At 34.9% G+C, this 14,034-nt stretch overlaps 1 protein-coding gene across 4 annotated transcripts in view; it reads right to left on the reverse strand.

Annotated features, from left to right (window-relative positions):
- Positions 1-14,034, reverse strand: part of RB195_016982 (uncharacterized protein) — a gene marked incomplete at both ends in the record, with an annotated part of 129,903 nt that overhangs the window by 71,895 nt on the left and 43,974 nt on the right. For all 4 annotated transcript variants that reach the window (XM_064183759.1, XM_064183760.1, XM_064183758.1 and 1 more), the window contains 2 exons: positions 1,529-1,635; positions 11,493-11,679. In XM_064183759.1, coding sequence (XP_064039638.1) covers positions 1,529-1,635; positions 11,493-11,679 — 294 coding nt within the window. The remainder of the gene's footprint in view (positions 1-1,528; positions 1,636-11,492; positions 11,680-14,034) is intronic.

Genomic DNA, 14,034 nt, shown 5'->3' on the forward strand with positions numbered 1-14,034 from the left:
AACAAGAATTCTATCGGATGACCCGAGAAATCCCATCGGATCCTTGTAAACATTATGAAATTCTACACTCAACATGTCAGAAATGAAGAAATTATACACCTAATCCGAAACGGGTGCGCTCGTTCACATGAGGATACGATTATACTCTAGGAGTGATGGGGGAGGGGGCTAGAGTTGACCATCCGCAAAAAAAAAGCTGTTGCCGTCACTACGAACCAAAAAATCCCAGAAATTCTTTTCAAAATATGTACTATGTACCTGAATATGAATATGTATGTACGTACCTCTCTGGCTGCGATGATTGTGTTTTTTGCAACAATTATGTACATAGACGTAAGTGAACGAAAAGCGAGAGAAAATTTAATCGTTTCCCTAGCAATTTCCTTGTAATAGCAGCAAACACGTTTCCAAAGAGAAAAAAAATTCCGTAAAAAGTTACAAGAATTATTGGCGGAGGGTGGAATGTATGTATTTGCGCAGAGCAATAGACGAAAAAAAAGTGGGTTAGTAAAATCGAATATCGAGGCTTCTGAACGTTGAATTAAAAAAAAAAACGTCTCTATTTTATCCTAATTCTATTTTATTTATATTTACATTTACATTCATGCTTACTTCATCTTATTTTAATCTTCTATTTCAGCTCTTATTTTTTTTCTTCTATTCTTTTACCCAAATTTACTTGCATTGTTGCCTTTATTTGTGGCAAATTTTGTTAAATTATTTTTATCATTATCAATAATTCCCAACAAAAATCTATGGGTTTCTTTTCAGCAAATATAAATATAAAAATATAAATTATAAATATAAATTATAATCGCATTATCATCGTATACAAAAGGATTTTTCAGAGACAACGATAATTTTTTCAAAAATCTATGGATTTCTTTTCAGCAAATATAAATATAAAAAATATGAATTATAAGTATAAATTATAATATAAGTATTATAAGTATTAATTATAGTATTCATTGAACGATTTGTAGACAACACGTATTCCCGTTTGCAGTCAATTGAAACATTTACGGATTTCTAAGAATGTAAACATCTTTTTCCTCTTCTTTCAATGACTCCTTGGTGAGAACTCTAAATACGGACTTCTAAAAATGTGAACCTTATTTTCTTTTTTTAATTACTCTTTTATGAAAATAAAAAATTCTTTTCCTTTTGAACCACTAAAGCGATTATGTTAATGTCTTTAATCTCTTGAAAACAAAGTTGATGAATTCGTTCTGGATTTTTTAAATTTGTATAAGATTTTGAGTTTCTTAAAATTGTCAGGAATTCCATTCGGTTGAACTGATATTACAAAGAGCGCATGTGATTAGAACTTTGAAAACCTTATCTAGCGGAAAAATCAAGAAATTTTGGACACAGTCATGGATCCATTTCCAGAAAAAAAAAACAAAAAGAAAACTACGTGTGCTCTACCAAACAGAGCTCTTCCAGAACTCAAAAAGAAAAGTATGAACATTTCAGCGAAGCTTTGCCAACTTTCAGCACTTCCTGCTTTCTGGATTTAACCGCGTACCTCTCGATTGTGCTATCCTTGTCGGTTGCAACAATTTTGATCCTGACGATGGAACAACAACATTTGAAGCTTGTGTGGTGGTAACGGATCGCAATGGGGACGGCAGCCTGAATACGAACGAATATTTCTCAGTTTTCCCCAAATAAACTTATGGATGAGGAAAATCATGAATATTGAGGATTCATTCGGAATATCTATCCTATTAGGAAACAAATGATGGTGGAGGAAGTTCTCCTCCGGTAGCGGACGAAAAAGTGAATTTCATGAGAATCACCGAACAGAAAAAAAAAACTGTAGTGGATCTAGACACGTCAATCAAATTGTGTGATGTTATTAAGGGTTCTTTGACCTCTCATGGGACAACTTTCAGCGAATCGGCTCCGCCACACTCATTTCTTATGAGGTAAAATACGGCTCGACTATCTACGTGACACATAGTCAGCGATCCGCATCTCGGAAACGTCTCCAGGGGAAACTCGTACGGACACTTTTGCAAGTTACTCTTATTCTCTTGTGATTTGTGCAGAACGAGCCATTTATTACGATGGGTCCGAGGCACAGAGGCAAGGAAAAAATAGAAGAAAGACGAGTAAAAACAGAAAGAACGCTAAAAAGGAGACAAAGGGTAGAAAAAGGAAATTAAGTAGTTTTTTTTTTCTTTTAAAAACTTCTACGGATTAAAAAGGATATAGCGTCTATAGTTTAGTTTAGCGAAGAGGTTCACTCGGCCGAAAAAAGGCGATTCTCCAAAAAAAACATATAGATTCCAGAAAAGTTATAGATTCCTAGAAAGTGAAGAAGAGTAGAAGTGTAGCATGCCATAGCTGCAGAAAATTTATAAAATATACAAAAATAGTAGAAAAATCTAAATGCCCCAATAAGAAAAGTCGAAATTCCAGGAAAATTGTAAATTTGAAAAATTTGAGAAATTTGAAAAAAAATTTAAAATTTAAATTTGAAAGTAGAAATTTCAGGATAGTAGTGAAGGAGGCTAGGACTATAGAATGCTATGGTTGCAGGAAGTATATAAAATATGTTCAGAAAAAAAGATGTTCAAAAGAAAATTCCAGAAACTTCATAGATTTCCAGAAAGTAAAGAAAAATAGAAGCGTAAAATAGTCATAACCGCGGGAAGTATGTACACAGGAATAATAAGAAATTTCCTAAGAGATCAATGAAAAATTCGCTTAGAACTGGTCAAAATCCTTACAAGTTGATCCTAATAAGTATGTTCGTAGGAATAATGAGAAATTTTCTATAAAACCCAAAAAAGAGATTAACTAGAACTGGACTTAAAATTCTTACGATTTTTATCCTTAGTAAGAAAAGTACAGTGGACCGAAAAAGATAAATGAATTGCACTTTCGATCAAAACCCTGTGAGGTGCCGGCCAGGCGGTTGGTTTGCTGGAGGGGCAATATCTCAATTTTATGGCCTACGCCTCCCCCCGTATTCGCACATCCCATTTTCACTCGCTCGTCGCTCGTCTCATAGCGTGAATTGTCAATTTTTTCCACCCACCTCGGGACCCCGGAGAGAAAAACAACGTTAAAACCGTGGGCATTTCGGGGAATGTTTTTTTTTTCAGGGTTCTTTTAGCGAATTTTTTTTCCAGGCCGCACCATCCCTGTCCGTCTACTCTAAGTGCATTAAAACTACTTACGTAAGAAGGTTATAGGCTGGAACCGGTCGATTATTTACTCAAAATATGTGAGTTCAAAGGTGTTTGCGAGTGACGGGCCGCTTTTATGGTGTTGATTCATCGTCACAGGGGGGGGGGGGGTTATTTTTCATTATATCGGTATTGCTATGAGACGGTTATGACGAGGACGACGACGACGGCAGGGGGCAAATATTTTACAACGAAGAAACGCATCAACACTAGGAAATGACATAAATTTCAATAAAAAGTGAGGAATTTTCGGTTTGGTTTGGTTGTGATGAACAGCTGCCGCTGAGGACATATAGTCAACACCTGGAACTCCGGTTGCTAGCAGTAAATCATTATTCTGTCCGCGGTATTAATCAACCTAGCGTTCTTATATGTGATCGAGGTATTTTTCAATGTCATATAAATGATGTATTAATTCCCTTCCCTATATAGGTGTCCTCCGTCCACGTCAATTCAATCGTGAACGATGAGAAAATTCGCTTGAAAAAAAAACACAATGTAGAAAAATAAAAATATAAATGATTGAATAGAAAAATGTGAAGAATTGAATATATAAATATAAACAAAAAATATAGGAATGGATCTAAAAAAGGGGAAAAGTTATTAAATGCCAGTGGAGCCGGTTATTTTGGTTGTTAAAAAGAAATGAAAATGCGAACTGAATTTTGAATTAAAAGAAAAACTCAAACTTTCAAAAAATTCTTTCGAAATTCTGGCTATACGAAGGCAAAACATTTGGATTATCCAAAAATTTTGCCGCACAGTTGCAGAAATTTTTGGATAGTAGGGATCCGAAGAAGATTAATTTTCAGGATTCAAAAAAAAAAACGCAGATCTGCACACAAAGAGAATTAGGGCTAGCCACGAAAAGGACTCTACGCTGTTAGCAAAAACCACCTAAAAATTTACGGAAAAAAATCCAATATATATGTTAAATAATGTAGAAACAAATTTTCCATCGGATAAATTTTTACTCAGAAACTTAAGTATAATTTGGTTGTTGTTTGAAAAGTCTGGAAAACAGTTGGAAATTTTTACGAGAGATTTTTCATTATTCCACTGAAACCTGTGCAATTTCAGAACAATAACAGAAAAGAATAGACGAACTAATAGAGCTAAGTTTAGCACAACTTCGTTTTTCTTTTAAGAGAATAAATATTTTCATCCGAAAATACTAGAAAGTAATACATAGAACTTTTTCTACTAGTTTGCTTTATAGAAAATTTTAAACAGTTTTTTATTTCGTTCTAAATAAATTTATTTGTTGCCTTGTGATAAAATTTCTTCAATAAAAATGATAATAGTAATAATAAATATTATATTCCAAATCGAATATTCTTGTTCAAACGAACGGAGGAAAAGGGAAAGAACGCATTAGCTCTTTTTGAAGAAATTAAAATTACGAATGAATCAAAAATCAAAATGAATCCCGAATGTGGACATTTTATCAGCAGAAGAGAAGAGTTTATCAACGAGAATCTGTGTAACAACACGTTCCTCACTCTAGGAAATACTCTAGGAAGTCATCGAAAACATAAACGGGAACATTCCTAACACAATTGGTCACCTCTAAGAAGTTTTTTTTTTCGGCGGTGCTTGAAAGCGCTCTCGTGAGGCAATTATCAATAAAGAACTGAGTGAGCCTCGAACGAACGACGATGGACAAGTGTGTGTGTTCGTGGCGACGTCGACGGCAGCGGCGAGAAAAACCCTAGTGACTTTGCAGGGAGTTTTTTTTTCCTGAGGGGCTTCCAGGCTTCCAGGCCACCCCCGAAGACCTCAACGACCGGACGGACTTCAACACGTGTTGCGGAAGCCCGTGAATCGTATAGAAGCCATGTAGTCGAGCGGGTAGTGCGGTCAGCAGAAAAAAACTGATTATTGACGGAAATTATTTTCTTGTGTAAATATTGCGTCAATTTCCAGTAGCAACGTGAAACGAAATCCAAACCGTTTCTTTTGCTTGATACCTAGCTCTTGTTCCAGGAAAAAAGGAATCTTGGATTGTACATAGTACAACCCAAAAAAAGCAAACGTATGCGAATTATGGAATGGATATAAAAAAATTGTTACGATGAGAAGAGCTTAAGATTTAGTCGAAGGATCATATTGGAGAAAGAGGAAGAGAGGAAGAGAAAGAGAAGGAAGAAGAAGAAGAGGAGGAGGAGGAGTATTTAATACCTTTTTAAGAACCATCAAAACAATTTCTCCACTTTAATGATGCAACAAATTTGTTTTTTGGATTTTTTTCACAGACATTTTTCATTTAAAAAAATCGTTATTTTTACTACTGACTATATTTTACATGAGTTCCTTTACTTGAATTTAATTACTTAAATTTTAATTCTTGATTATTGTATTTTGTTTTACCTTATGTCTTGGCCATAGTAAAAAAAGAAGAAGCGGCAAACTATGGATCGCAATCAATTTCTAATCTTCTTTTCGTTTTTTCACGACCAATTTTGGTTATTATTTACTTTGCAAGGTGCTCAATTATCAATCAGTGGTAAATTTCACAAATTTCTTAAAGGAAATTTTTTTCTGAATTCAAGCGGATATTCACAATGTTTTGGAACATTGCCTTCGCGTCCTACAGAAGTTTCCTGCAAAATATTAAAAGCTACGACCTTCTTCCCAGTAACAAATGTAAAATTTCAATTACTTCACTTATTTTGGCCAAAATTTCTTTTCCGTTGTTTCTGGCTACCTATCTCTTTCCTTTGAAATTATTCATGTTAATTGAACATTTTATCCACGAAAATAGAATACTTCAAAAAAATCCACACACTAGAGACGTAAATAGTCTATCCGTAGCAGAAAAAAGTTACGGTAAAGAGGTATGTAGCCAGGAACAACGAAAAAGAAATTTCGGCCAAAATAAGTAAAGTAATTAAAATTTTATATTTGTTACTGGGATGTAAATAATTTATCCGTAGCAGAAAAAACGTTACGGTAATTTTAACCGTACCTCAGTATCAGAATTCTCTCATTCTCCTCAGTCAGAACGTAGGTTGGTCGACTCGGTAGCGATAGGGACATTATCAGTATTTGAGTTATTTGAGTGAATAGAAAGATTCCAGTTCACTGGAACACAATCCACAAGTATCCAGAAAATGAAACAGCTGTATGTGTTCGTCGGCCGTTCGGTTCTTCCCCCCTCCTTCCAGCAGCAACGCCTCAATTTTCTTTTCCCTTCTCCTACAACGTTGACATTTGTATCAGGTGCAGTGCTCATATCGCATATGATACAGCCCGCTTGACGAATCACCTTTATTTAAAGGGCGAGAAAAGTGTGTAGGGGAAATTTATGGGGTGAGCTACACGGGACTTAGTACACTTCATCGTTATTGATGTTCGGCCGATCTGCAATTCCTAACAGAAAATCCGAAGAGAACCCTTCACGGAAGCAGATAACCTGGAGAAAGGTGAAAAATTACTTTACATTACTATTTTCCAACATTCAAATCAAAAATATTTTTGTATTCTGACACCAATGTTGAAAACAAAGAAAAATTCTGATTCGAAAAAAAATATTTTCGCAAAAAACACACAATGGATGTGCCAATATTGACATTGATACTCCTGGAAGTCCGAAAAAAAGAAATTGCGCCCGAAAATTCTACAAGAATAAAATTGTTTATCTTAGAATTTTGGAAAAAAAATACACTTAAAATACAAAGAGATAAAAAAAACTGATTTCCCAATTATCTGGAAAATCCAATTTTCAAAATAAAAATTTATATTTCTGATTTTTTGAATAGAAATAAAAAATGTCCTCCTAATCGAAGGATTTACAAGAAAAATTTGCATAATCATTGCAATATCGTTCCCGAATTTCAGGTCAACATAGGAAGTACCTGGAAAAAATCCATGGGACGATGTTTATTCATGGGTGTTTACATGAGAATTGAATAACGATGGAGGATCATGTATAAATACAAATTTACAACGATCCGCTAACAAAACACTGATCAAATTTTGATTTTGGCAAGAACTAAAAATTGGGAAATGGTTGGCGCGAACAAAAAAAAAAGAAGAAGGAAAGGGTTGTGCTTGAAATAGTAATTGAATATAAAAGCCCAGATTGACCAGAAGAAGAAGAAAATACTATACGCCAACCATGAACGGATTTATTTACTTTTTTTTCGTAAACAAACAAAGAATTGCTCAAAATATCTCTATAACTATACGTGTGTACATACGATGGATGAGAAGTCCTAAAATTTCTATCTAACCCTTTTAAGGATTTTTGAGAGAATCACTGTATCCTTCCAGAACAAAACAAAAATTTGAATTAAATTAAGTTAAACATTCCTGCTGTTTGAAGAACTACTTTATATTAAAAACATGATATTCAGGGATTTTTTCACTGGCTTCCGTCAAACGATAAAAAAATTAAAACCCCATATGAAAAATTACTAACAAGTAATTAATTTTAATGGTTTAATTTAATGGTTTAACTTTCAAATTAAACCATTAAAATTTTAATTGGGTTTCAAATGGGGTTTTAATTTAACTAACTAGAAAACTTAGTAACTAGTTTTAAAAAATAGAACTGGAACTTGTAACTGTAACTAACAAATAGTCATAGTTATAAGTTCCAGTCCTATTTCTTTTTCTTATTTTTACCTGGAATAGAAATTTAACCAACCAACAGGACCCTCGAACAAATAAAAAAAGTCGCTGGACAGTGAGAAAATCGCTATCGAAACGCTGAGCGGAACACGACAATGTGGCCGTTGCACAAACGAAGCATTACGGAACATTACGGATCGGGGAAAAAACAACATCAACTCGATTCCGACAACAACAACGACGATGATCACCACCAGCAGAAAATCAACAACGGACTCGCGTGAGCGTACTGTAAGCGTGGATGACGACGGTGCTGGGGTGGATCGGATCCGATGACATTCATACATCCACTACATTCACACCATAAAACCACAATGAACATTCAAAAACGAACCGTACTTTTTTCCAGAAAAAAAGAGATAATCCATACAATTCGCGTTGCGACGCCGCGTGCGGTGTCGCGCGATCTCTGCTGCTGCCGCTGCCGCCATCGCAGCGGAAATGACTATACTAAGGGCGGATTTGTGGCTAATGGTGAAGGTGGCTAGCGGATACGGATGGAAACTACTCCCGAATGAAATACTTCTATTCCCAACTGGATCCAACCAATGAATTTCTCGGATACAACGGACCAAATACGCATGCGCGGAAATAGAACATCATCAACATCGGCTTATGTCGGACACACAACGGGCGACGGCCGGCCGACGGAAAAAAAAAACTCCCCCCGAACGCAAGCGTGAATGAGTGCGTTCGACAAACATTTGCTCAGATCGCTCTAATAGCCGTTCGAACATATAAACATACATAGATATGCTGGAACGTGGTCGTTACGCGAACACAACGTGACGTTACGCAATGAAAACAAACGTTACGGTATGAGGATGTGTGTGTGTGAATACAGACTTTGTATTCCCGCTCGTTGTTATGTCGTCCCGTTGTATTGTGCTTGCTTTCACTAACATTAATATTACAACCGTTTCACAATGAAAATCTGCTGTCCGTGTGGATTTGAATCCAGGGAATTTCTACACAATGAATATTTGTGCATCCATAGCTGTAGGTCTACAAAGTTTTTCTGGGCACGTTCATTGAAGTATTTTATTTGTAAAAAAAAAATCAAAAAATGAATTGTCAAAAACCTCAAGTTCACTTTTTTCTGGCACAAATAACATTTTATTGAAGATAAGCGCGAGTAGATTTGAAAAATAAAGAAATAAGGTGGTGTAGTTAAAAATTGGATGATCACTGAAAAGAAAGGAGAAATCCTTCGAAGAAAAAACCTGAACGAGATCGATCGGGTGAAATCAATTGGAAGTAATTTTTCAACTTTAACTTTCTTAATTCTAAGCAACTTATTTTCATAAGAAAAATAAGAGGACCGACAAAAATTGAATTCCACGAGTTCCCTTAAATTTTCATGAAAAAGCGCACCTGATTTACTGAAACCAAAAAAAAAACCAAGATCGATTCGGCGAGATCAATTGGAGGTAGTTTCGTAATTTTCCTAGGAAAAATAAGCGGACCACAATGACTGAATTCCACGAGTTTCATCGAATTTCCAATTTAAAAAAAAACTGCAGTTGATTTACTGCAATTTTCCGCTGAAAATTTCTCGTGGACCACTATTAGCGTTCTCATCCTATGTACTTCTTTTTCTCAGCTTACTACAGTTTTTGAAGCCCATCCACCGTCTCCGTCGACGAAAAACTTTCCTTGAGGACATTTTCAAATTAGAGCACAATATTTTTAGTTTCTAAACATCTTTTTTTCTCCTCATTTAGTATTTGCTCACGTAATTTTCCATTCTTTCTAGCTATTAAAGATTGAACTGAAAAACTCGTCCCAAACCCTACCGCTCTATCGGCGGAATCCTTCCTACTGCGGTTGGAGAGAAAGTGGGAGAGAAGAAAGTGAGGGAAATGAAATTTCTTATACAATATTCTTAAGTAAATGCAAAAAATGGACGACAAAACCCGAATCTACTGAATTTTTTTTTGTGGCAAATGACAAAAATAGCGAAGGTGTACGACTAGTTTGCCGCTCTCATGCGTACAACATTCATGCTTCATTTCACTGGATAACAGCAGTTGCGTATAGTATATTACTGTAGCGGAGTAATGTGTAGTCATGTACATATATCGGATAGAACTGGTTTTGGTACACGATACATTTTTAGTTACTCATACCAGAGAAGGTTGTTTTTTGAGTACAGTAACGAAAAGAAATTAAAAAGCTATAAGATGCCATCACAACTTCCAGATTCTTTGGGGAGAATTTCTAAGACTTTTTCCCCAAAAGATTTGTTTATCTAGAATTTAAAAAAAAAATTTAGAATTTTCAGAATTAAAGGATTTTTTTTCAGATCAAATTTCCGGAAAATGAATTTTTCCTCCCGAATTCTTTTTCTTTTTTGTTCCCATTCTAAAACGCCCAATGTGAAAAGAACAATTACTCAGCAAATAAATATGCAAATAATAAATAAGCAAATAAATAATTGTTCAGCAAATAATATATGTGTGGATAATAGAACAATTTAAGTTGCTTTCCAGAAAAATTGGAAATTGTTCACAAATAAGAAAGAACAGAAATCCTACAAGAAAAAAACTTTTTTCATACTGAGATCATTCGGACCTTCGTGAAGCACGCTGATCATGTAGACCTGAAGATTTCTATTGCATTCTTTTCTTTTCTCCCAGTTTCTCCGATCGTTTATCAGTGCAAGACAAGTTTTTTCCAAGACGATGATGCCATTTAAAAGTTTACACAAAACAGAACACATGAGAAATGAGAAATAGAACATATCTCTTTTTAAAAAAATAGCAGAGAGAATGGGAAGGAACGGGAAGGAGATGGAAAACGCGAAAAGAATTGATTTGGAAGATAGAGCGTGGTTTTTTTTTTCACTACCACAAAAATCCGCTAGTACGTAGAAAATTAGAGAGAAATCCCGAAAATTAATGGAAAAAGTGTATTTTATTCCAATGAACGAAAGCAAATGCAGGGAAAAAAGCGGTGAAAATATGAATGTTTGCTAGTACTCCGCAAATAACTCTAACAAAACACAAAGGGTCGACAAAACACGGGTTTAGCCCTCTTCTTTTCGTTATTGGATGAAAGTCTCCAATTTTTTTGCTGAGTTTATTTCGGCACCAACCTCAAAAAAAAAGTGGGTGGAAAAAACTAACTCCCATAAAACACAAACGATCAACAAAACACGGGTTTAGCCCCTTTTTTTCTCACTAATTGTCAGTGAAAACACTCCGGCGGCCGCGTGGTGGATTTCTCGGACTCTTTCCACACTTGGCGATCGACAGCAATTATTTGACGCATCAAATTTCTTCTACGACGCGTATGTGCGTATGTTAACGATAGACGGCGCAACTCGTACATTCGAAGAAGAGCAGCATCTCATTAAAAATCGTACTTAGAAAAGCGGCGGATATCGATCGACGGTGGTCAAAAATGAACTGGAGAGTAGGTCCGTGGGCCAATCGAAAGTCCTGTATGTTACCGTATGCTGCAAACCTTTGCACATTTTTACAATCCGATACATTTTTCACGAGATGTATACTATCGAAACATGTGTTCATGATAACATATACACGTTCTCACACGTTCATATTATACGATTGATCTCTAGCGCTAAAAAATCGATAGCGTGGGAGTATAAACGCTATGAGAGCGGCAAAAAAAAAACCCAAATAAACTACATACTTGCTAGCTGTACTCGGCGGCATAATATTAGTCGTTGTAGTTGTGGTCGTCGCCGTTGTCGTCGTCGTCGTCGTCGTCGTCGTTTTCTCCAGTCGTTCTTCTTTTCTTTTCTGTCGTGTTTGCTGTTTAAACGTCGAGAGTGCGTACAGCAATTGTAGTACGGCGGCTAGTTGACCAGTATCGATATCTGGAAATGGGTCCTGTACAGAAAATCAAACATGTTATGCAAGGAATCCATCTGCTTATTTGAAAAAAAAAACCGAGAAAAGAAAGTAAGAAGAAAAATGGAAAGTGGATGATACGAAGAGATATTTTTTTAAAAAAAAAGTAAGCAATTCTAGGGAATTGGCTGCTAAAAAATAAAAACACATACGTAGAGACTACAAATACATATATAAACACTAAAAATAATAATAAAAGTAGTCAATATATAAAAGAACACAAATCAACGTTCGCGAGTACCAGCAAATATTTTAAATATATTTTAGAAAATTTGATAAATTTAAATTTAATAATATGATTTTTTGAAACTATTTCCTGGTATTCATGATTCACATTTAGTTCGGAAAGAAAAAATCGCTATTAAAGGTTAATGAACAGAATTACTACAGTCCCGAGCTCGACTATGTAGTTTTTAATAAAATGTACAATGACGGAAATAAAATCAAGGGAAAGAAGAAATGAATTTAAAACTTTAAACTTTAATCCAAACTCTCTTTTGTTGTATTTTTTAACGCGCTCTTCTTTCATCTCAAATTCAAAATCATTTGAGGAACCGATAATTGTTCAGTTAGAGGATTGGAGTCTTGGAGGATCGTCATGGTTGGACAGAAATGACTACGTATAATATAAAGATAAAGAAGAAGTGAGGAGTTATCGCAAAAGGAAAGAGAAATTTGTGATCTACTATGGTCTACGGTCATTTTCTTGCAATAAAACATAGAACTGTTTGAGAAATATGACAATAACTACGTGGAGAAAAAAAATCAAACTAATACAAACTAGTAAATTCAAACTAATTAATTTCATTAAACCATTGTCTAATCAATTTTTGTATTGTTTTATCATCCTTTATAATTTCTTCATATTCTGTTCATCATTCTCGGATTGCTTTAGGTCTTCTCGAACCGTTAGCTCATCCTGTGTTCCATAATATTAGCATGCATACCCAGCCTTCAATGTTTAGGAACTCCTCACAGCTTCCGAAGAATTCCATAATCATTAAATTTTTCACTGGTCACAGCTGTACAAATACTGGTATGTAAAAAGAAAAAAACTTTCTGAAGAAAGGTGAACAGGTTTACTTGTTGTTTTTTGAAGTACAAAAGCCAAAAAAAAATAGAAGTAAAAAATTTCTTAAAAATTTCAAATTAAAATTATAAATTGAAGAAAAATCAACAAAATTTGCTGGTACATCTTCCAGAAGTGCGAAAGTTCGACTTTCCTTAAATCTTGAATCTCTTTGAATTGAATATCGACAAGTTGCAACAACATTTTAATGCAAAAATTCCCAAGCAAGAATAGCAACTATCTAAAAATACAAGAAAAATAACACACAGTGCTAAAAAGGGTCCCATTCAAGGAGAGAACATATAGGGAGCAACAATGAATAGAATACAGCTGCGAAGTGACTAATTTGGCCGGTTGCGAAGTTGTCGCCGAAGAAAACCGGAGTCACCACGAGAGCGGCGAGGCGAGTGAAAATAAGCAAAAATAAACACTTGGGATGGTTCCAACGATACACAACAGTTGAGCGAAAATTTCCGCAGGAGGTCAGAGTTAGCCTTTCAAAACATTACTATTTATATAGTATTATTAGTTGTTAGTATTATTTATTTAAATTTATCTTCAAAAAATACCACTAATTGGGAACAAAAAAATAGATTAAAACATCAATCCATACACATCTTCCGACTGTTGTTGGTAATAAACTTCCAAAAAAACTCGTTTCCGAAGAATTCAAATTTTTTTCAGAAACGAAAACATATGTATTAGAATATTTATATATTTAGCTGAAGAAAAACGAAACTCATGTATGTACTTTTCTAAGAGTGCAGAATTTTCTTCCAGAATAATTTGCGAGTTCTCACGGAAATCTTGCGAACATTCCAGATGTAAGTGGCCATTTCTCCCGATGGTTGCATAGTGATTCAATAGCAATAGAGCGTGTCTTTTGAACGAAAATGGTAAATAATAATAAAAATAAACAAACAAAAACACAGTGAAATTATAAATTTTCCAAAAAAAAAATCCATCCAAAAAAATCAGGAAAAAAAACTATTCCAAATTTTTATCACTAAATCCCTTTCTCCTCCTATCCATTCTCCACATATCCACTGTCTGGCAGGAGAAAATAAAAGTTTTCGGGGGAAAAAAATACGCCAAATTCGAAACGAGGCCACTTGCGACAATATCAGAACTTCATGGCAAAGGGCATTTTTTTCCTACGAGAAAAAAGCACTAATTTAAAGCTTAGAATGCTGGCATAGAAGAACCCACTTTTTTCCATGATTTATCACATTTTTAGCGCCACTTCTTCCCG

The sequence above is a fragment of the Necator americanus genome, chromosome II, assembly GCF_031761385.1.
Source record: "Necator americanus strain Aroian chromosome II, whole genome shotgun sequence".
NCBI lineage: Eukaryota > Metazoa > Nematoda > Chromadorea > Rhabditida > Ancylostomatidae > Necator > Necator americanus.